This window comes from Aotus nancymaae, unplaced genomic scaffold, assembly GCF_030222135.1.
Source record: "Aotus nancymaae isolate 86718 unplaced genomic scaffold, 86718_ANA_hifiasm-v0.15.2.pri h1tg000076l, whole genome shotgun sequence".
NCBI classification, from domain to species: Eukaryota; Metazoa; Chordata; class Mammalia; order Primates; family Aotidae; genus Aotus; species Aotus nancymaae.
Window position 1 is genome coordinate 4,520,641 of NW_026988491.1, and position 21,043 is coordinate 4,541,683.

At 41.2% G+C, this 21,043-nt stretch overlaps 1 protein-coding gene across 5 annotated transcripts in view; it reads left to right on the plus strand.

Annotated features, from left to right (window-relative positions):
* NF2 (NF2, moesin-ezrin-radixin like (MERLIN) tumor suppressor) overlaps window positions 1–21,043 on the plus strand; it is a 90,823-nt gene that overhangs the window by 30,740 nt on the left and 39,040 nt on the right. For all 5 annotated transcript variants that reach the window (XM_012464952.3, XM_012464951.3, XM_021666149.2 and 2 more), the window contains exons 2-7: window positions 297–422; window positions 2,955–3,077; window positions 5,412–5,495; window positions 16,302–16,370; window positions 17,230–17,312; window positions 19,691–19,766. In XM_012464952.3, the coding sequence (XP_012320375.1) occupies window positions 297–422; window positions 2,955–3,077; window positions 5,412–5,495; window positions 16,302–16,370; window positions 17,230–17,312; window positions 19,691–19,766 (561 nt within the window). The remainder of the gene's footprint in view (window positions 1–296; window positions 423–2,954; window positions 3,078–5,411; window positions 5,496–16,301; window positions 16,371–17,229; window positions 17,313–19,690; window positions 19,767–21,043) is intronic.

Consider the following 21,043-nt stretch of genomic DNA (forward strand, 5'->3'; position numbering starts at 1 on the left):
ACCAGCTTTCCTAAATTAGCAGCTTTGGGGATGTTAAGATCCGTAAGGAACTGTCCAAGGGAGATATTGTGTATGCTTTGCAGTGATTAAGCCATTAAGCTCTAATTGGTATTTTCCCACTCAAGGGTTTGTGAGGGAAGCTTTAAAATTATTTAGGAATTCAGTCCTCATCAGCTATCTTAGTGTCATCCCCACGTTTTGGAATCTGAGATTGGAGAGTGCAGAGAAAAGGTTTTTGTGTAAGTGGATTATGATTTTTGCTCACAGTGTCCTTCCCCGTTGGTTTGTTATTGCAGATGAAGTGGAAAGGGAAGGACCTATTTGATTTGGTGTGCCGGACTCTGGGGCTTCGAGAAACCTGGTTCTTTGGACTGCAGTACACAATCAAAGACACAGTGGCCTGGCTCAAAATGGACAAGAAGGTTGGGCTGGAACTCGATGAAACCGGTGGGGCTGACGTGTGCTTTCCAGTTTTTCCCTGAGCAGGCGCCTAGCTCATCACTGGGGCGCTGTAGCTGTATAGTAGAGAAGGGGGCACATTCCTGAATTAAGTCATGCAGAAAGCAGGACCTGGAGATGCTACCGGTTTCCTACTCCTCACAGGCTCTCCTGGGCAAGCAGAAGTTACCAGGATTAGACTGCTGCTGGCCCTGGCTTCTTTACCCACTGTTACCAGCCTGATTGCTTCTGGCTTTATGCCTTTCAGTTTATGACTAAAAATTGCTGTTATCTTCTTATACTTAAAAATAACCAATTTATGTCTTTGAAAAAGTACTGGGGCTTGTGTTCTTTAGGGAATTTTTAAAAGTCTTTTTGAGAAACACCAGTCTAACGTGAATTAATCATTAATATTATGAATACAGAGCGCCTGTCTGCAGGGTGAAAGAATGTCCATTTTGTCCTCAGGATTCTCTGGAGCTTCTGAGGCATGTTAAAAAAAACTGGGCTCCTGGCAATTTTAATGTGGCTTGGAAATGGAAATTGCGTAAGGGAACTTCCCTCTGCATGGGTTCATATGTTCACACAAAGATACACTTGTTATTGACCTGTCTACCCAGCCCTGAAAGGCAGGTGGGGAGCAGGACTGTGTGCTTTTGTCAGTTACTCCTAAAAGACACCTGAACCTCAAAGTAAGTCAATGTCTGATTCTTACCCCAAATGGTGGCCCCAGCAGTTGTCTACCTGAGCATGATAAACAATGAAAGCCTCCCTTTTTTTTTTTTTTTTTGCCAGTTTGACTCAAAGCTAATGTTCAAATTGTGTTCACATATGTACACGGTAATCTAAATCTTCACGTTGCAATCCCTGCTGGTTGTTAGTTCAGTGGTAATTCCCAATGATGGTGAGCATCTAAGTGCCACTGGGTGCCGTTGTCAGTGAGGGTGTCATAGACCAGATTTTGAATTTCCTTGGCATTGCCATCTAGAATTTGGACAGAAGCATGGAGAGTTATGTGTCAAAGACAGCAAAACTTCTTGTATCTTTTTCATGATTCTTAGCAAACTGAATTTTAATCATAGCTGAGTGTTGGCCAAATGGATATTAGACTGGGGGCATCAGGAGCCATGGAATTGCTCCTCAAAGGAAATACATTATGACACATGTTAATGGAGCCTTGTAGCCTGTCACATAGCATGTTTATGTCTTGAAATTCACTCTGGAGAGCAGATGGTTCAAGCTTTACAGGGGTGGAAGGAATTGTTCGAAGATTACAGGTAGTGGTTTACAGACTGTACTCAAAAGTATTTTGTGGGGCATCTCTGGAGGTTCCTTGAAACAAAGGGTTGCCATGATGGACACATTTTACTTCTATTGCTTACTTAATGTTTGGATGATTTCATAACAATCTAGTTCATCATCTCTAAGGTGTATTCTTTTTTTTTTTTTTGACATGGAGTTTTGCTCTTGTTGCCCAGGCTGGAGTGCAATGGTGCAATCTTGGCTCACTGCAGCCTCCAGCTCCCGGGTTCAAGAGATTCTCCTGCCTCAGCCTCCCGAGTAGCTGGGATTACAGGCATGCGCCACCACGCCCAGCTAATTTTTGTGTTTTTAGTAGAGATGGGGTTTCACCATGTTGGTCAGGCTGTTCTTGAGCTCCTGACCTCGTGATCTGCCCACCTTGGCCTCCCAAAGTGCTGGGATTACAGGTGTGAGCCACCACTCCTGGCCAATGTTTAGATGATTTCTTAATGATCTAGTTCATAATTTTTAAGTTATATTCTTTTTTAACTTGAGATGGAGTTTCGCTCTTGTTGCCCAGGCTGGAGTGCAATGGCACGATCTCGGCTCACTGCAACCTCCACCTCCTGGGTTCAAGAGATTCTCCTGCCTCAGCCTCCCAAGTAGCTGGAATTACAGGCATCCACCATCACACCCAGCTACTTTTTTGTATTTTTAGTAGAGATGGGGTTTCACCATGTTGTCTAGGCTGGTTTCAAAGTCCTAACCTCGGGTGATCCACCCACCTTGGCCTCCCAGAGTGCTGAGATCACATGTGTGAGCCACCATGCCCAGCCCTCTAAGCTGTATTCTAACATGGACCTAAATGTTGACAGTAGGCAGCAAGAAAAAAGAATAAAGGAAGATTCCACTACTTCAGATAATTAAAATACCTTCTGCCTACCATAAAGGACAGTGCCCAAGATAGAGTGATAAATTTCTAGTTTTTAACTATTTCTGTGGCCCTGAGAACATTTATGCCTTAATCCTAGCTCTACTCACTTCTTGGGGCTGTTGATTAATTTGGTTTAGAAACACCATGGGAAGTGAATATTACCTCTTGTTATAGATGACTTTGTGAATGCTTCAAACTGTAGCATCACAACTTTTGGGAAAGGTGATAAATTTAGTGGGAAAAAAATTTAATGCACACCTTGAAAAAGCTTCTCTGAGGGTAGCACAGGAGGAAGAAGTGCCAATATAGTGTGTTTGTCTTTTGCTCTGCAATTCTTCAGGTGCTAGATCATGATGTTTCAAAGGAAGAACCAGTCACCTTTCACTTCCTGGCCAAATTTTATCCTGAGAATGCCGAAGAGGAGCTGGTTCAGGAGATCACACAGCATTTATTCTTCTTGCAGGTACGTCAGTCCAAGCTACCCCACAATTCTGAGAGAACGTGCCCAGGAGTGGTTGCAGAGTTGACCTTGGAGTTGACCACAAACACCTTTGTAGTGCAAAAATATTCTACCTCTGGAAAGTCAGCCCCTTTGGTTCTGTAATGGAAAAAAAAAGTCTTCAGAACAGAATATACTTGAGTGATGAAAATTGGTGTCAGATGAAATTGCAAAGGTGTGATGGTGAAGAATAGATACAAGTAGCTACCTAACTTAAAACCTCCTTGAAAATGGATCCTGTTTTCTTCTAGCTAACTTAAAAGTACTCGATAGTTTCAAAGGAAGGCTGAAGAGAGAGTCTTATAAAGCAGTAGTTCTTCCAAAAGTTTAAAATCTGCTCTCATTAAGAGAGGTCTTCAGCGCTCCAGTGACACTTGGTTTGTTCCCTGTATGTGGTACTTCAGACATCATGCTTCATGCTACACTGTGTCTGTAATTGTCCTGTTTCTCCCTTACTTCCTCATTAGATTGTAAGCCCCTTAAAGGCAAGGATCATTAAGTACACAGTAGGCATTCCATAAGTAATTGTCCAACCAAATTGAAGAAATTAGGAAATTCATAATTACAGGTTGACCATCCAGAGGCACAGGGAGGAGAATTGGTCTGAGGATGAAAATCTTATCAGTTTCACTTATGTCTTTCCTGAGGGTCAGAGTGGCTCCCCAGTTTCATGGCCAGTTGCAGTGATTGGCACTGGGGTTATTTGCATGCTCAAAGGTTTCAGTAATGTAAAAGATGGCAGTAGATTTCCAAGAGATAGATGTGTAGTCTGTCACATAGCCCTCCTGTAATTAATTTCAGCTTCAGTATATTGTGTTCAGCAAATATTAAGTTAAATATAGTAAAACTCCCTAAATAATTTCTTTTTTCAAAAGATCTGGGAGTGTGTGTGTGTGTGTGTGTAAAAGGTGACAAATTTATTTCTGACATTTTCAGGTCAAAGGGACGCTCTTAGGTTGGGTGTGGTGGCTCACGCCTGTAATCCCAGCACTTTGGGAGGCTGAGATGGGCAGATCACCTGAGGTTGGGAATTTGAGACCAGCCTGACCAACATGGAGAAACCCTGTCTCTACTAAAAATACAAAAATTAGCCGGGCATGGTGGCGCATGCCTATAATCCCAGCTACTCGGGAGGCTGAGGCAGGAGAATTGCTTGAACCCGGATGGTAGAGGTTGTGGTGAGCCAAGATTGCTCCATTGCACCCCAGCCTGGGCAACAAGAGCACAACTCTGTCTCAAAAAACAAAATTTTTCAGTTTTTCTATAGTGTTGCTCTTTCCCCCTTCTCTTTGGAAATGAAACCAAGGGATTAGAAAGTTGCACTGCTTCAGAAACATCTCAGGTTTTGTTTTCTCTTTGAAGAATGTAAAATCACTTTTAAAACCTGAGAAGAATTTTTGTGTTTAAATGAAAGCACATAAAGATTCCTAGGTCCCAGAACGTCCTAATGTTATAGAAATGGCTTTCTTGGAAGCACTGCCTGTCTCTTGTGTGACTTTGGCTTGATTTTCCCGTATACTGAAATGTGAAGGCATTTTTATGACTGAGCAAGGCAAAATTTACTGCTTTTATGAATTTAGTGACTGTTGACATCTGTGAGAGGAGAGCTGGCTTTCCTGTTGTGTTTATTTCAGTGCCCCACATCATGCAGTTCTCTTGCTTCTATGTCTGGAAGATCCCAAGTTGCACCATTCTAAGAAAATTAAGTGCAATGAAATATGTTAATTCAACATTATGGCTTAAGAATTATATTTCCTGGACCTCACGTGTACTTAAAAGTTGAATCGATCAAATTTTATTGCTTCCTTTTCCCTTAGAGCAGCACATTGAAAGTGATGGTTTTTTTCTGCAGTCATAACTCAGTAGCCTTCGTGACTTTTGTCTTCTGTTAATACTTAAAAGTAAATCCATTTCCTCTGGGGCCATGTGTATTCAAATGGGCCGAGGCTGCAGTCACCCCCAGAGCTACTCTTGACACTTCTTGGGTTCATGGCGCTCTGTCATAGCCCAGATGTCAGTCTCTGTTGTAACTACAGAGATTGTTTTTACTCTTCAGCATTGGTCATGAAGAGAAGGGATAAGGGGTTTTTATGCGTAGCCATCATACCAGTAACTACTGTGACTGAACTCTCCACCTGTCTGCATCAGTAAAAAAAAAATTGTACTCTTTGTCAGAAAATCATGAACAGGCTGCTCTGGCAGCCCTCATTAGAACGCCCTGCAGCTGTCTGCTGTGATCAGCCTACACACCTCACTTCCACACACACAGGATCACATCTCCCTTGTTGCTCCTTTCAGGTAAAGAAGCAGATTTTAGATGAAAAGATCTACTGCCCTCCTGAGGCTTCTGTGCTCCTGGCTTCTTACGCTGTCCAGGCCAAGGTAGGCTCAAAGAAGAGAAATGTGTTCTTCCTGGGGGTTAATTTAGGTTTCTTCTCTTTCTTTGGGTTTTCTGTACTTCAGAGAGACTTGCCCCAGAAAGTGAGATGTTATAGTATCTGTGGACTTGGGAGAACCACTGTCGCTGTTCCAGTGTTTATATAATTGTGTGTTATGTGTGTGTGTGTGTCCTGTGCACAAATTATAAGTATCATTCTAATTAATTAGAATTCATTCTAAGAAAATGTATTCAGACAGATGAATTTTCTATGTGATCTCATTATGCATATGTGGTTTATGACATTTACTGGACAAACCTTTTTTCTTTTTTTTTTTAAACCATAAACTCAACCAGGTGGTACAACCTTTTTGTTAGCCAGGAAAAATGAATTTATAGTCTCCAATTTTAGTCAGACATGGCCTTTTGGGCAGAAAGGCCCAGATCCTCATCCAAACTAATTTGAGAACCAGCTACCCTGTGTGTGGACACTAAACTATACCCTCAGAAAATGCCCTGCTTCATCCACCCCTGCCTGATATGCTAGTTGTCCATGTGACTGAGCACTGCGGTGCTTCAGCCTACTGAGCCCAGTTGAGCTGTCTGGTTAGCTCAAAATCGTTTACTTCCGTTAAATCACTAGAGACCTTTTTTTTTTTTTTTAACAAGACCAATGAGAGGGTCAGCCAGGATGTTTCATGTCCCTCAGATTTCTTACTTCAGTCATATGTCACCTTATCTTGGTTCCCCTGCTCTCTGCTTTTCGCCAGAACACAAGATGTTGTCCCCAGAATTGGGACACTTTGATTACTTCTGTGATTTTATTTTATTTATTTTTTATTTCTATTTTTATAGAGACAAGGTCTCACTATGTTGCCCAGACTGGTCTCGAACTCCTGAGCTTAAGTGATCCTTCCACCTTGGCCTCCCAGGTGTGAGCCACCATGCCTGACCTTACTTGTGTGATTTTAAAACATAATCTTAGGCCGGGCGCGGTGGCTCAAGCCTGTAATCCCAGCACTTTGGGAGGCCGAGGCGGGTGGATCACGAGGTCAAGAGATCGAGACCATCCTGGTCAACATGGTGAAACCCCGTCTCTACTAATACAAAAAATTAGCTGGGCACGGTGGCGCGTGCCTGTAATCCCAGCTACTCAGGAGGCTGAGGCAGGAGAATTGCCTGAACCCAGGAGGCGGAGGTTGCGGTGAGCCGAGATCGCGCCATTGCACTCCAGCCTGGGTATCAAGAGCGAAACTCCGTCTCAAAAAAAAAACAAAAAAAAAAAACATAATCTTTTCACTTATTTTTCTTTTTAATTATAGGTGTTCATGAAGCTATTTCCCTATAAGCTTAGGAAAATTAATAAAATACTCTTAGCTCAATTTTTGGGGTAACTTAATGCAATTTCAGATCAAAGCTAGGAAGGAACTGTGTCATTTGCAGGGTAAAAAGGGCTATACATGCTGGTCAGGCCAATAGAGGCACCAGAGTCAATTTAATCATTTGATGGCTCCTGTAACAATTGCTGAATATTCACTAGGCCTGGGGTGGGAGGAACAGTGGGAGTTGTTGATGGTCTCATAGTTGCAGGCACTAAAGCAAGTATCTGCTCTCAGTGATTTGCCCAAGGTCATTCACAAAATCTTGGGTAAAGCTAAGGGCAGAAGGGCAGAATTCATGGCTTTGGGATTGCATTTTGTGTGTCCAATATTCTAGTTCCCCGAAAAATAGGTAATTGAGAAAACAGAAAATGGGCCTTCATTCAACTAAAACATATGCGTCCTTTTATGCTTTGATCAAGAATTTTAGTAACAGGAAAAATATGTCCTTTCAATCAGTATTGCCCCGACAGTGATGAAGCAGTCATTGGCACTTTGATTAAATCCGAGCACTTCCCGGTTTCTTTTCGCACGCTTTCTCCCCTGCGAGGGGAGACCCAGGCTCTCAAGGACACTACCCCTCTTCGAAGGGCTTCCATCTCAAAGGCTACATTTTCTTTCCATGGATTTTGGGCCACAAATTCAAAGGCCACCTATAGAAAAAAAAATCACTTTTCAGGGAACCAGCAGATGTTTGCTTAAACAGATTTCACTGTAGGAAAGCCCTGCTAATTTGGATCCTACTAATTTGGAGATGAAAGTGATTCACAGACAACATATGTGGCTCACATGGAGGAGGATGTTCTAACTTTTTTCTGGTGTAAATTTTAAGGATCTTACAAATAAAGGTAATCTATGGCTTCAAGTCTTCATTTGGGAAACTAAGGCTTACTCTGACATGCTTCCAGTTTCTAGGACTGATGGTTAATATTAAAAGGATATCTGATTAATTATTAATAAGATCTTACATGCCCATAGTGTGTTTTATAGTTTTAGCAAAGCAATACAAATGAATATTTTGTATGAAACTCAGTGTAATCTTTCCGGAAGCTAAGGCTTGAGAGTATTACACCTGTTTTGCAGATGAGGAATTTAAGGTTCAGAAAGGATTTGTGATTTGTCCAAACTCACAGTACTTTTAGTTAAGTCTATATGTATAGCCTACTTCTCGATGGAGAGGATTTCAGGCCAAACAGAATGGGTAGAGCTGGGATGGGAACCCTGGTGTCCAGGCTGCCTCAGTTAGCACATTGCCCTTGCCTTTCACTGTCTGGCATGAGGGAAGTCTTTGGGTAGCAAGCACTGCCTTTCACTAAAGGCTAATTTCCTTTATATGATCGTGTTTGTCTACGTTTTTCAGTAAGTCATACTGGTTCCTTCCGTTATATTCAACTTGTTTTCTTCCACAACCTTTCTGAAACAGAAAGGAACTTTAGAAGTGTGGAGGGGAAAGCAAATTGAGCTCATTAACACATAGAATGTAATTATGCACAAATGTATTCATTACAGTATTTCAGCTGTTGGAATGATGTAGACACAGTTAATTCCAAAACATAAAGAAACAATTACCCTCAAAGTATAAATACAAATACTAATCACATGGTTCAGTTAACAAGAACCATATTTGAGTTATGCTTGAATCAAAAGTATAGGCAGGGGCTGGGTGCAGTGGCTCATACCTGTAATCCAGCACTTTGGGAGGCCAAGGTGGATGGATCACCTCAGGTCTGGAGTTCAAGACCAGCCTGACCAATATGGTGAAACCCCATCTCTACTAAAAATACAACAATTAGCCAGGTGTGGTGGTGTGCACCGGTAGTCCCAGCTACTTGGGAGGCTGAGATGGGAGAATTGCTTGAACCCAGGAGGAGGCTACAGTGAGCTGAGATTGCACCATTGCATTCCATCCTGGGCAACAGAGCAAGGCTCCATCTCAAAAAAAAAAAAAAAAAATGTATAGGCAGGGTTTTTTTGGTACAGTCACATGACACACTAAACCATCATGCAATGTTTAGGTCACCTGTTGAATTGTATATTGACCATTTGGTGTTGGAAATGTGTTCTTAATTAAAAATGACTTAGGAAGAGAAAGACTCCTAGTGATCAGAAAAGAGAAAGGAATTGTGGGAGAGGAGGCTTAGTGTTTCTTAGTACTCTTTAATGCAAATCAGAGAGAGAGTGCCAAAATACAATTGAGTTAGAAAATTGAATATGTGTAAAGTATAGATAGAGAGTGGCAAGAGTTGAGGCTGGAGAGGTATGCAGGAAATCAGATCATAAAAGGTCTTAACTTTATCCTGTGGGTGATGCAGTGAAGGGTTTATATTTTAGATAAAGCCTGTAGTGGCTGTGTGATGGACAGATTGGAATAAGACAACTTTGGAAACAGGGAGACCCATTAGAAGGCTGTGATAGTTGTCCTGGTAAGAGAATATTAGGTTCACACATCAGGTGGTTAGTTAGATGGGGACTGACTGATTTAAAAATATCCAGGAGGTAAAAGTTGATTAAATGGTGCTATGCTCTGCATATCTCTTTTTTTTAATATTCTTTTACAGATTGATATTTTTCCTTACACTCAGCATCTGCTTTGAGATGTATCCATGTTGTGTGTATAGATGTAGCTCATTGATTTTAACTGCTATATGGTAACCACTGATATCTGTCTCCCTTCTGAGGAAGAGGTAGTTTGTTTCCACTTTTTCCCTTTTATATAAACAGTGCTTAACTGAAGATCCTTTTGTGATTCCTTATGTACATGTGCAAAAGCTTTTTTCCCTTAGGGTAGGTGTCTACAAAAATAAATAAATAAATGAAAACAAAAAATAGCCAGGTGCGGTGGCAGGCGCCTATAGTCCCAGCTACTTGGGAGACTGAGGCAGGAGAATCACTTGAACTCAAGAGGCAGAGGTTGCAGGCAGCAGAGATTGCACCACTGCACTCCAGCCTGGGAAACAGAGTGAGAGTGAGACTCCATCTCAAAATAAACAAATAAATAAAATAATCAAAAAAAGTTAGGTGTCTAGAAGTAGAATTGCATAGAATTGCCAAAAGAGGTGAACCCAAATATAAAAAAATTTTAAGCTAATAAGAGAAAGACAAATGGTATGAATGGGATATGAACAGGTACTTTATAGAAGAGAAAATAAGAATGGCTAGCAAATACAAAAGATGCTTCATCTCACAAGTAATCAAGAAAAAGAAAAAGCAACAATAAGGCAACATTTCAATCCCATAAGATTGGGTAACTGCATTGCTGGTGCTCATTTACCTGCCAAAGGGATTGTGAAACTGGCATAATGTCTGTAGCGCACCAAGTGTGGAAGGGGCAGGTGCAAGTGAGGAGACACAATGCTGGCTGTTCTAAGTGGCTACTCCAGAGGAACCCCTGCACACACATCCTTTTCACTTAAAACTGTCACAACAGATAGACCCACTTCATTTTTTTTTTTTTTTGAGACAACAGTCTCTCTGTTGCCCAGGTGGCGCAATCTCCACTCACTGCAACCTCTGTCTCCTAGGCTCAAGCGATCCTCCCACCTCAGCCTGAGTGCATGCCCTGCTAATTTTTGTGTTTTTTGTAGAGTCAGGGTTTCCCCTTGTTGCCCAGGCAGGTTTCAAACACCTGGGTGTAAGCTCTCTGCCAGCTTCAGCCTCCTATAGTGCAGGGGTTGCAGGCATGAATCATTGCACCTGTACCTGGCCCCACCTCATTTTCATTTAACTGCTGAACAGTATTTCATAGAAAGGAGGGACTGGATTTTTTAAATATATCTTTATTGGTAGATATTTAGGTTTGTTTTTCTTTCTATTGTTTTTCTATTGGTGAAACAAATGCAGTGGACATCCTTAAATATTCATCTTCGGGCATATATGAATAATATCTCTCTATAATAGATACCAAGACATGGCATAACTGGGTTAAAGAATAAGAACATTTAAAATGTAAGTAATGTGAAGCAAAAAAAAAAAAAAAAAAAAAGCCAGACACAAAAGGCCACATATTTTATGCTTCCACTTACCTGTATATGAAATGTCCAGGATAGACAAATCCATAGAGACAGAAAGTAGATTTAATGTTTGCCAGGGAAAGGAAGAAGGAATAACTACTAGGACGTGATTGGATTGTTTGTAACACAAAGGATAAATGGTTGAAGGGATGGCTACCCCATTCTCCATGATGTGCTTATTTCACATTGCATGCCTGGATCAAAACATCCCATGTATCCCACAAATACATATATACCTGCTATGTACCCACAAAAATTAAAAATTAAAAAATAAAATTATAACTTACAAAGGTTAAAAAAAGAAATTAGGAGTGATGGCTAATGGGTACAAGATTTCTTTTTGGGGTGATGGAAATGTTCTGGAATTAGATTGTGGTGATGGTTGTACAACATTCTGAATATACTAAAAACCACTGAATTGTATACTTAATGTGATAAATTTTATGTGTATAAATTTTTTTTTTTTTGAGATGGAGTTTCGCTGTTTCCCAGACTGGAGTGCAATAGCGCAATCTCGGCTCACCGCAACCTCTGCCTCCTGGGTTCAGGCAATTCTCCTGCCTCAGCCTCCTGAGTAGCTGGGATTACAGGCACGAGCCACCATGCCCAGCTAATTTTTTGTATTTTTAGTAGAGACGGGGTTTCACCATGTTGACCAGGATGGTCTCAATCTCTTGACCTTGTGATCCACCCGCCTTGGCCTCCCAAAGTGCTGGGATTACAGGCGTGTGTATAAATTTTATCTCAATAAAATATTTAAATAGATATGGCCAAATCACCCTCCAAAAGTGATGTCATAATTTAACTTTCAACAACAGTGTGTGAGAATACCTGTTTTTCCACATCCTTGCCAACAGTAGATACTATCAGCTTTTAAAATTTTTGCTAATTGAGGGCCGGGGTGCGGTGGCTCAGGCCTGTAATCCCAGCACTTTGGGAGGCCAAGGCAGATGGATCATAAGGTCAGGAGATCAGGACCATCCTGGACAACATGGTGAATCCCCATCTCTACTAAAAATACAAATATTAGCTGGGTGTGGTGGCGCACGCACCTGTAGTCCCAGCTACTCGAGAGGCTTAGGCAGGAGAATCGCTCGAACCCGGGAAGCAGAGGTTGCAGTGAGCTGATATTGCACCACTTCACTCCAGATGGAGTGAGACTCCATCTCAAAAAAAAAAAAAAAAATTTTTTTTGCTAATTGATAGAAAAAGATTTTTCAAAATTTGCATTTGATTTATTGCTATTGGGACTGAGTATCTTTTCATAAACTTACTGGTCATTTGTATTTCTTTGCTCTGTGAATCAACTGTTTATGACTTGCCCATTTTTCTACTGTATTGTTTATCTTTATCTTTTTTTTTTTTTTTTGAGATGGAGTCTCTATCTCCCAGGTTGGAGTACAGTGGCATGATCTCAGCTCACTTCAACCTCTGCCTCCCAGGTTCAAGCGATCTAGCCTCAGCTTCCAGAGTAGCTGGGACTACAGGTGTGCACCACCATGCCTGGCTAATTTTTGTATTTTTAGTGGAGACAGAGTTTTACCATGCTGGCCAGGCTGGTCTCAAATTTGTGACCTCAGGTGATCCACCCGCCTTGGCCTCCTCAAGTGCTGGGATTAGGGGTGAGCCACTGCACTCAACCTGTTTATCTTTTTCTGATCGAAGTGTAAGAGCTCCATGTATTTGGGTTATCAACCTTTTGTCTATTTTTACATAGCAGACTTGTCAATCTTTTTCTTTGTATGTTTTGAGTGGCTTTTAGAATGCCTTTACCAGCCATTGTTATATCCATACTCTATTATGTTTTGTTCTGGTATTATTATGGATTTTCACTTATAGGTTTAAGAATTTATTGACTGGTGTATGGGTATTGTAGGTAGGGGGTCTGTCTTCTTCTATATATGTAGTAATCTAACCTTTAAGTTTTTGTGAACTGCTACTCAGAGCATTTTATCTCATTTCTCATAGTTGTAGACAGAGGAAATTATTTCATATCCACATAACCAGACTCTGTTTAACCTAAGTACTGACTCCACAAGTCTTTTAAATGGTGAACTCCTTGAATTTAAATTCAATTAGCTTATGTCAGGAGTAGGTCCAGATTTTCTGGGCCTGGATTTTAATAATTTAGGGGATTGGCTTTAATGCAAGAGTACCAAATTAGGTACAGGCCTATGAAGGTGCAGAGACCTGAAATCCGAGTTTTCTTAGCTTCCCAGTAAATTCACCCTGGTTACATTATCAGAATGCATCTGCTACATAAAAGGATGAGGAGTGGCCATCTCCATCTCTGGAGTGTTATGACTTTGTTTTGTATTCACTAGCTACCACAACTTCAGGATTTTTTTTCTTCCCTTGTTGTTTAAAAAGACATTTAAGAGCAGCAGACACATACATCAAGGTGGCTTTAATGTTGGAAGTGGAGTTAGTCCAGTGGAGAAGTTCTTTCAGCAGGGTCTTTGCCACCTCTGCATTGCTCAGATGTGATGCATTTGATCAGTGGACTGGCTGAGAGCTTGGTATAATAATGGGGATTGTTAATATTGCATGCCTTTGGAACCTGAATTTACAACTTTAACTTTGCATATCTGCCTGCTTTTGCGTTAGAGCTTTGTCAGCACTGTTGAGGGATTTGCATATGCAACTAACAGGGCTTCCTTTAGCATCCTACCCTTTCAAAAATCCAGGAGGTAAACAAAGATCAATGTTGTCATAAGTAATGCAGAGGACAGCAATAATAATGATACCTGACTTTCACCATGAGCCATGTGCTGTGCTAAAACCTGTATTGATTGTTTTACTTCATCCTCATCATCCCTAATCAGGCAGATGCTATTATGACCCTCACTCTTCATATGAGGAAGTTGAGGTTTAGAGAAAGGATGCCTTATTCAAGGCCTCAGAGGGGGTACTCCAGATGCCCCACCTCCCTTCAAGATCCTTTAAGGCCAGTGCTCTCATTTGACAGATAAGAAGCAGGTTTGGAGGGATCTGAGATCTTCTGGACATTGGGTTGTATATGTCAAGCATACTTTATTTTATTTTATTTTATTATTGTTATTTTTTTGAGATGGAGTTTCACCCTTGCTGCTCAGATTGGAGTGTAATGGTGCAATCTTGGCTCACTACAACCTCTGCCTCCTGGCTTCAAGCGATTCTCCTGCCTCAGCCTACCAGGTAGCTGGGATTACAGGCATGTGCCATGATGCCCGGCTAATTTTGTACTTTTTGTAGAGACAGGGTTTCACCATGTTGGTCAGGCTGGTCTCGAACTCCTGACCTCAAGTGATCCACCTGCCTTGGTCTCCCAAGTGCTGGAATTATAAATGTGGGCCACTGTGTCCAGCCTCAAGCATAGTTTTTTTTTGTTTGTTTGTTTGTTTGTTTTTGAGACGAAGTTTCACTTTTGTTGCTCAGGCTAGAGTGCAATGGTGAGATCTTGGCTCACCGCAACCTCTGCCTCCCGAGTTCAAGTGATTCTCCTGCTTCAGCGTCCCGAGTAACTGGGATTACAGGCATGCGTCTCCACACCCGGTTAATTTTGTATTTTTAGTAGAGACGGGGTTTCTCCATGTTGATCAGGCTGGTCTTGAACTCCCAACCTCAGGTAATGTGCCCACCTTGGCCTCCCAAAGTGCTGGGATTACAGGTGTGAGCCACCTTGTCTAGCCAAGCATAGTTTTAAAAACTTTGCTGGTCTTATTAATTCAATCCCTGTAAGAGTCTGGCAAGATAAATACTATTATTATTTCTGTTTTACAGGTAAGAAAACTGAGACACAAAACTTTCCAAGTTCACATAGCTACCAAGTGAAAGATGTAAGATAAAACCTTATGCAGCCTGCCTCCAGAGCCAGGCTCCTGCCCTCGCTCTACAGCTGCCTTGCAGGGAGTACTGTTAAAGCTTAGTACGGTTATGACTTATTACATCACATCTCTGAGCCTCCCAGAAGCAGAGAAATACCAAGGCCTTTCATTTTTAATTTCTAAAGTTATTTTTTATTTATATAGACGGGATCTTCCACTGTCACTCCGGCTGGAGTGTAGTGATACAATCATAGCCACTGCAGCCTTCCACCCTTGGGGTTAAGCGATCCTCCCATCTTGGCCTCCCAAAGTCCTAGGATTATAGGCATGAGCCACGGTGCCCAGCCTATTTTTTTTAATGAAGAAATGCCTAAACTGTGTTACAAAAACTGTGCCATATTTAAAATGTTTAAATTTGACAAATTCCCTTAAGATTCTAAAAAGCAATGCAATACAATTCTGCTCTTTGAAAGATAATTATGAGATTCAAAAGAAATATTAATTCATGGGGCTTTTATAGTTAAGGTGATATGGGAAATGACGCATAATTTAAAGTTGATGATAAATATCTTCTTTCATTTCTATGTCTGTAGTTTGGTAGGCTACTTCATTTGGAGAACACGCCAGAAATTTTAATTCTTTGAGAATGAGAGAACAGAATGAAAGAATGAGATTTGGTGGTATATAGAACCAGCAGCCTTGCATCTGACCTTTGTTTTTCCATTGTTGGTGGCTAAAAGAATAAATGTTTATAGAAGATTATACTGAAGTACTGAGCTTTGTTGTTTTTGGTAAAATGAAGAGCCACTGTATGCTGATTGATAAGAGATAGGCTTTGGTTTTATATTCTCCTGTATGTTTCACAGTTAGTTTCTTTTTAAACATTTTTTAACTTTTGATTATTTCCTGATCAGACTTGAGTTTTCTAGGAAAGAAAGAAGTATTTTTTTTTAAGTCAGAGAATAAATTTCCAAGTCATTATCCCCAGAGGGATAAATTAAAATGCAGATCCTATTTCCAACCCCATTAGTGACTTCCCTGTAGCTTTAGGAAGATCAATTAACCTTTTACTCACTTCTTTGTCTGTACAATAGGAATGGCAGTGTTGACATCAGATTTTTCCAAAGTATTTTTCAGAGACTTGAGTGAAAGGTATTAAAAATGCTTCCTGCATTATTCCTGGATCCCCCTAGAATGGGCTCCAATTACCAGTCACTTAGAAGAATTTATAGGTAAGACTCTTATCATGTGTTGCTAATCACAACTTTCACAGTCGTGATTTGGTGTTTCAATTCTAAAGCTAATGTTTTGGAAGTGACCGCTTTCTTTGAGGGTTAGAAAACATGCCCACATTTCCATACAAATGTCACATTCTTATTAGCAAATCACCCATCCATCTCTTACAGGATCATGCAACTCTGTTCATAGATATAATCAGCTTTGTATTTTCATTCAGGTATAACAAACTAGCAAGGTTGAAATCTTGACTTGTCATCGGAAGGAATTGAATTGCTCCCTGGAGCTGGGAGGGAATGAGATTGAGTCCAGCAGCTCTTCGGAAATGGCAGTTATCTTTAGAATCTCAATCACCTGCTCTCCGTTTCTTCTCTTTCCAGTATGGTGACTACGACCCCACTGTTCACAAGCGGGGATTTTTGGCCCAAGAGGAATTGCTTCCAAAAAGAGTAAGAGATTAAATTCCCTTTTCGGGAAGACATAGCAGATATGTGGTCTAAAAGAAAGCTAACCGAAGGACTTGAAGGAATATTGGAAGTACATGGCAAGAAAATTTTAATAAATATTTTGTAATCTCCAGTAAAGAGTGTGGGATCTCTGTTAAGAATATTAAAAAGCAAAGGTTTCTGGTGTCACCAGGACTAGCATGGCCTGTAAAATGTTTTTTCTAGCATGGTTATTTCTTTAAATGCGATTGAGCATCGCTGATTCCCAAGGAGGAGGCTGAAGCAGAGTGTATTCAGCTAGGGGAATTGAGCTGTTTGCAGTGGTGAGGGGTGGATAAAGGAGATGAGGTAGGGGTGGGCATTGTGGTTTTTAATCCTCAGCGTTGTTCATCTTATTCATTAGCCAAACAAGCAGGCCCGCCTTCCCTTTTGCTCCTGCCGATTTTATAGCCCCACTCATCTGTCACTGGGTAATAAAGGGCCTGTCCTCACCTCTCACTGCCTTTACCTTTCCCTCCATGGCTTCTGAGCACGCAAAGGCCTGAGACGAGTGAGCATTGCTTCTGACTGAGTTCCGCTGCCAGAGGTGATCTCTGGGATGTACCACCCAGGCAGGGAACAGGGGCACTGCCAGGCAAGGGATCCACCTAGGTCTGAGCCATCATACAGCTTTCTGAGTTGCTCCTCTAATAGAATGGTGCCTTATTTACACGCCTTCTCTGTATGTGACTATCTCCCTGGGTATAGCTTTTTAAAAATAGCTTTACTGTTTTGTAGAAATGATGCATAATTATAAAAGTGGCAAACAATACCCAAACTTACATTGTGTATAGGTTTTTTATTTTGCTGGATTTTTTGGTAGGTAATAAATCTGTATCAGATGACTCCAGAAATGTGGGAAGAGAGAATTACTGCCTGGTACGCAGAGCACCGAGGCCGAGCCAGGTGAGGCCCATTCACTGTTGTTTACATTCCTTTATGGGCTTTTTTTTTTTCCTTAAAGAACTGCAAAATTAGGACATGGTTGTTGAACAAAATGCAGTACTGAAGTCTATAAAAGAAAAAGGGAGACCTGGGAGTAGCGTTGGTCTTCAGTTTTGTGTGTGTCCTTTTTCTAGTGTGCATGATATAAAGTAGGCATGCGTACTACCTGTCAGGATGTATAGACCTGCACTCATTGGTAACTCAGTTTGATTTTAAGTTTTTTTTTTTTTTTTTTGAGACAGTCTTGCTCTGTTGTCCAGGCTGGAATACAGTGACACCATCTCAGCTCACTGCAGCCTTGACCTCCTGGGTTCAAGCAAACCTCCTGCCTTAGCTCCCCCACCCCACCCCAGCTGTCACTACGGGCACATGCCACCACGCCCAGCTAATTTTTATATTTTTAGTAGAGATGGGATTTCACCATGTTGCCCAGGCTGGTCTTGTAGGTTTTTCACTTTTACAAAAATTTCTGCAGTACACAATCTTATTTCAATATGATACCTGTTTGGAAGTTATACAATTATATGAATAGTTCTGAGGATATATTCTTTAAAACGAGAGTTGCTGGGTCACAGCATGTGAGCATTTTGCATTTTGATAGGTACCACCAAATTGTTCTCCAAAAAGGCTGTACCTGTTTATACATGCCTGTCGACAAGTGTTATGAGAGTGTCCACCCCCAACCCCATTCTATCCTCAATACTTGTATTTATTTTTGTAATCTAAAAAGTGAAAAGTTGTGTCTCATGTTAGAATTGGCATTCCCCTGATTAGGAACTGATCATGTTTTCATTAGCCTTTAAATTTTTTTTCTCTTCTTCAAATCAGTTTCCTAACACATGCTTTTTTTAAAAAAACTTAAGAGCAACGTGCATATGGAAAAGTAGACAAATTATAAGTATAAAACTTGATCAGTTATCATAAGGTGAAAACACCATATAATACCAGAGGAAGAAATAACCTATGCTCCCCCCAGCCCCAATTCCCCTTTCTTCCTCCCCAAAGGCCACCAGTCTACTGATTTTTAATTCCAGATTGGTGTTGCCCATTTTAAACTTTGTATTCTGTTTTTTGTGTCTCACTTCTTTTACTCAACATCATATTGTTAGATCTGGTTTTGTGGCATGTGGCAATAGCATTTTCACTGCTGTGTAAACTTCCACTGTATTAGTACACTACAAGTTATTTATTCATTCTACTAATGATGGACAGTTAGATTGTCAGTTGTCTCCTGGTTTTTGCTGTTACAATAATGTCAAACAATTTCCCAAAGTAATTGTACCAATTTTTTTCTTTTTTTTTTGAGGTAGAGTCTTGCTCTGTTGCCCAGGCTGGAGTGCAGTGGCGGGATCTCGGCTCACTGCAACCTCTGCCTCCAGGTTCAAGCAATTCTCCTGCCTCAGCCTCCCGATTAGCTGGGATCACAGGCGTGTGCCACCATACCAGGCTAATTTTTTGTGTTTGTAGTAGAAATGGGGTGTTACCATGTTGGTCAGGCTGGTCTTGAACTCTTGACCTCATGTGATCTGCCTGTCTTGGCCTCCCAAAGTGCTGGGATTACAGGCATGAGCCACTGCACCCGGTGTAATTGTACCAATTTACATCAGCGTGTGTGTGATTTCTGATTTCTCTACCTGTTCACCAACATTTGGTGTTCTCTCAGGTTGGATTTTTAAAATTCATTTGAGAGCATTTGGAGATTGGAGAGAGAAGGAAGAGGACAAGGTTATAGAAGACTTGAGTTAAAATATTTCAATATGATACCTGTTTGGGAGTTTTCTGCAAGTCATTGCTACTTCAAGAGCTTACTTTAAATTTGACTTATAACTTAGATGAAGGTGATCTGACTTGGGTTTTACAACCCAGATAGCTCTTGCCCTAACCTCTAACAATACTCAGTCAGGAAGCTTGCAGAGAGAGCGGTTTCATTTCCAAAACAGTCTAGATAAAGAAAGTACACAAAGATAAAGCAAGAACTTAAATAAAATGTGAACACCCAAATCTGTTTGAGGGTAGAAGATAACATACCACACACTCTTCTTGAATTACTTGAGTTTACGGTTTACCAAGGGGAAAGTGGGAAATTAAGGCTAAGAAACGCCGTGATGAGTCTGTTCTCTGACTCTCTTTTGATGGGGATGGGAAATTCTGCTTGATCACAGTGTGTTTAATAGACTCGGGGCTGGGCAGAGCTTTGCTGGTATCTGCTGAGGCTCTTGTCTTCTGCCAGCAACATGGCTCTAGAGGAATGGCAGGGTCAGAATGCTTGCCTTGGTGCCTGCCCGCTTTCCACCCATCTCACTTAGCTCCAGTGACAGTGTCTTCCATTCTCCCCACAGGGATGAAGCTGAAATGGAATATCTGAAGATAGCTCAGGACCTGGAGATGTATGGTGTGAACTACTTTGCAATCCGGGTGTGTTGAAACCTCTTTGAGCTCCCTTTGTAGTAAACAGAGACTAAATGAGGGTCAGACTGCTAAAATGGGTTACTTCTTCATTCCAAGGTGATAGAATCTTTTAAGCTTCTGTGGTAGGTAGAGAAAAATAGAGGAAGGAGAGAGAGGTCTTAGTGCCTAACTTTCTATTTTTGGACTTCAATTAGATCATAGGTAATTAAGTGTCACTTGAGCCTTGGGGGACTTGGACCTGGTTCTGCTCTCAGCAGAAACCTGTTTGAATGGTCTGAGTGTAAGATTTGATTATTTCTGGCTCTGTGAGAACTTGGTCCACAGGGAGCACCTCTAAGTATTTCTCCCAGCCCCCATACACCCCATCTCCACCCCTGCCCCAGGCACTGGGAGAGTAGCTCTGCCTTTATAGATTACTGATTTGTTTGGGATTCTGACTGTGAGGCTAATTGGTTTTCTATTCAGACCATTAATAGTCTGCTGTCTGCTGGGAACTCACTGATTCTGCGGGGAGAGGCATTTGTGTGCAGCCCAGATCTGGGCCTTTAAAATGGCTTTCTCCTGTGGGTCAGTTGCTGGATGCAGTGAATAAGGCAGCTTCTTCCAAAGGGGTACATTTGATTTGCCAAAGCATTTCACCATGGACTCCAAACTTTGGATAAGTAGATGTTAAAACAATAGGGCAGGTCCACCTTTATTATCATAGTCATGCTTTGCTTTCCCTTATTGGGTTCCTGCAGTTGTTGTATTAAATTCAGGTAAACTGAAACACATTTTAAATATTCTAGAATAGCTTTCTACTTAATTTGTATTTTATAAATACAGATTTGTATGGATTACTCTGCATAAGAAAATAAGGCACACTTAAAGTGCCTAAAAGATGCTCCATAAATAGTGCAGGAAGGTCTTTTCTAAAGTTCTGTCAGTTTGTATTTGCTAATTGCTTGGTTTCTTTAACGTCAAACTAATGTAACACATTTCTTTTCTTTTTTTTTTTTTTGAGGCAGAATCTCGCTCTGTTGCCCTGGCTGGAGTGCAGTGGCGTGATCTTGGCTCCCTGCAACCTCCACCTCCCAGGTTCAAGCAGTTCTCCTGCTCAGCCTCCTGAGCAGCTGGGATTACAGGCGTGTGCCACCATGCCTGGCTAATTTTTGCATTTTTAGTAGAGATGGGGTTTTACCATGTTGGTCAGGCTGGTATCGAACTTCTGACCTCATGATCCACCCACCTTGGCCTCCCAAAGTGCAAGTGCTGGGATTACAGGCATGAGCCACCGCGCCCAG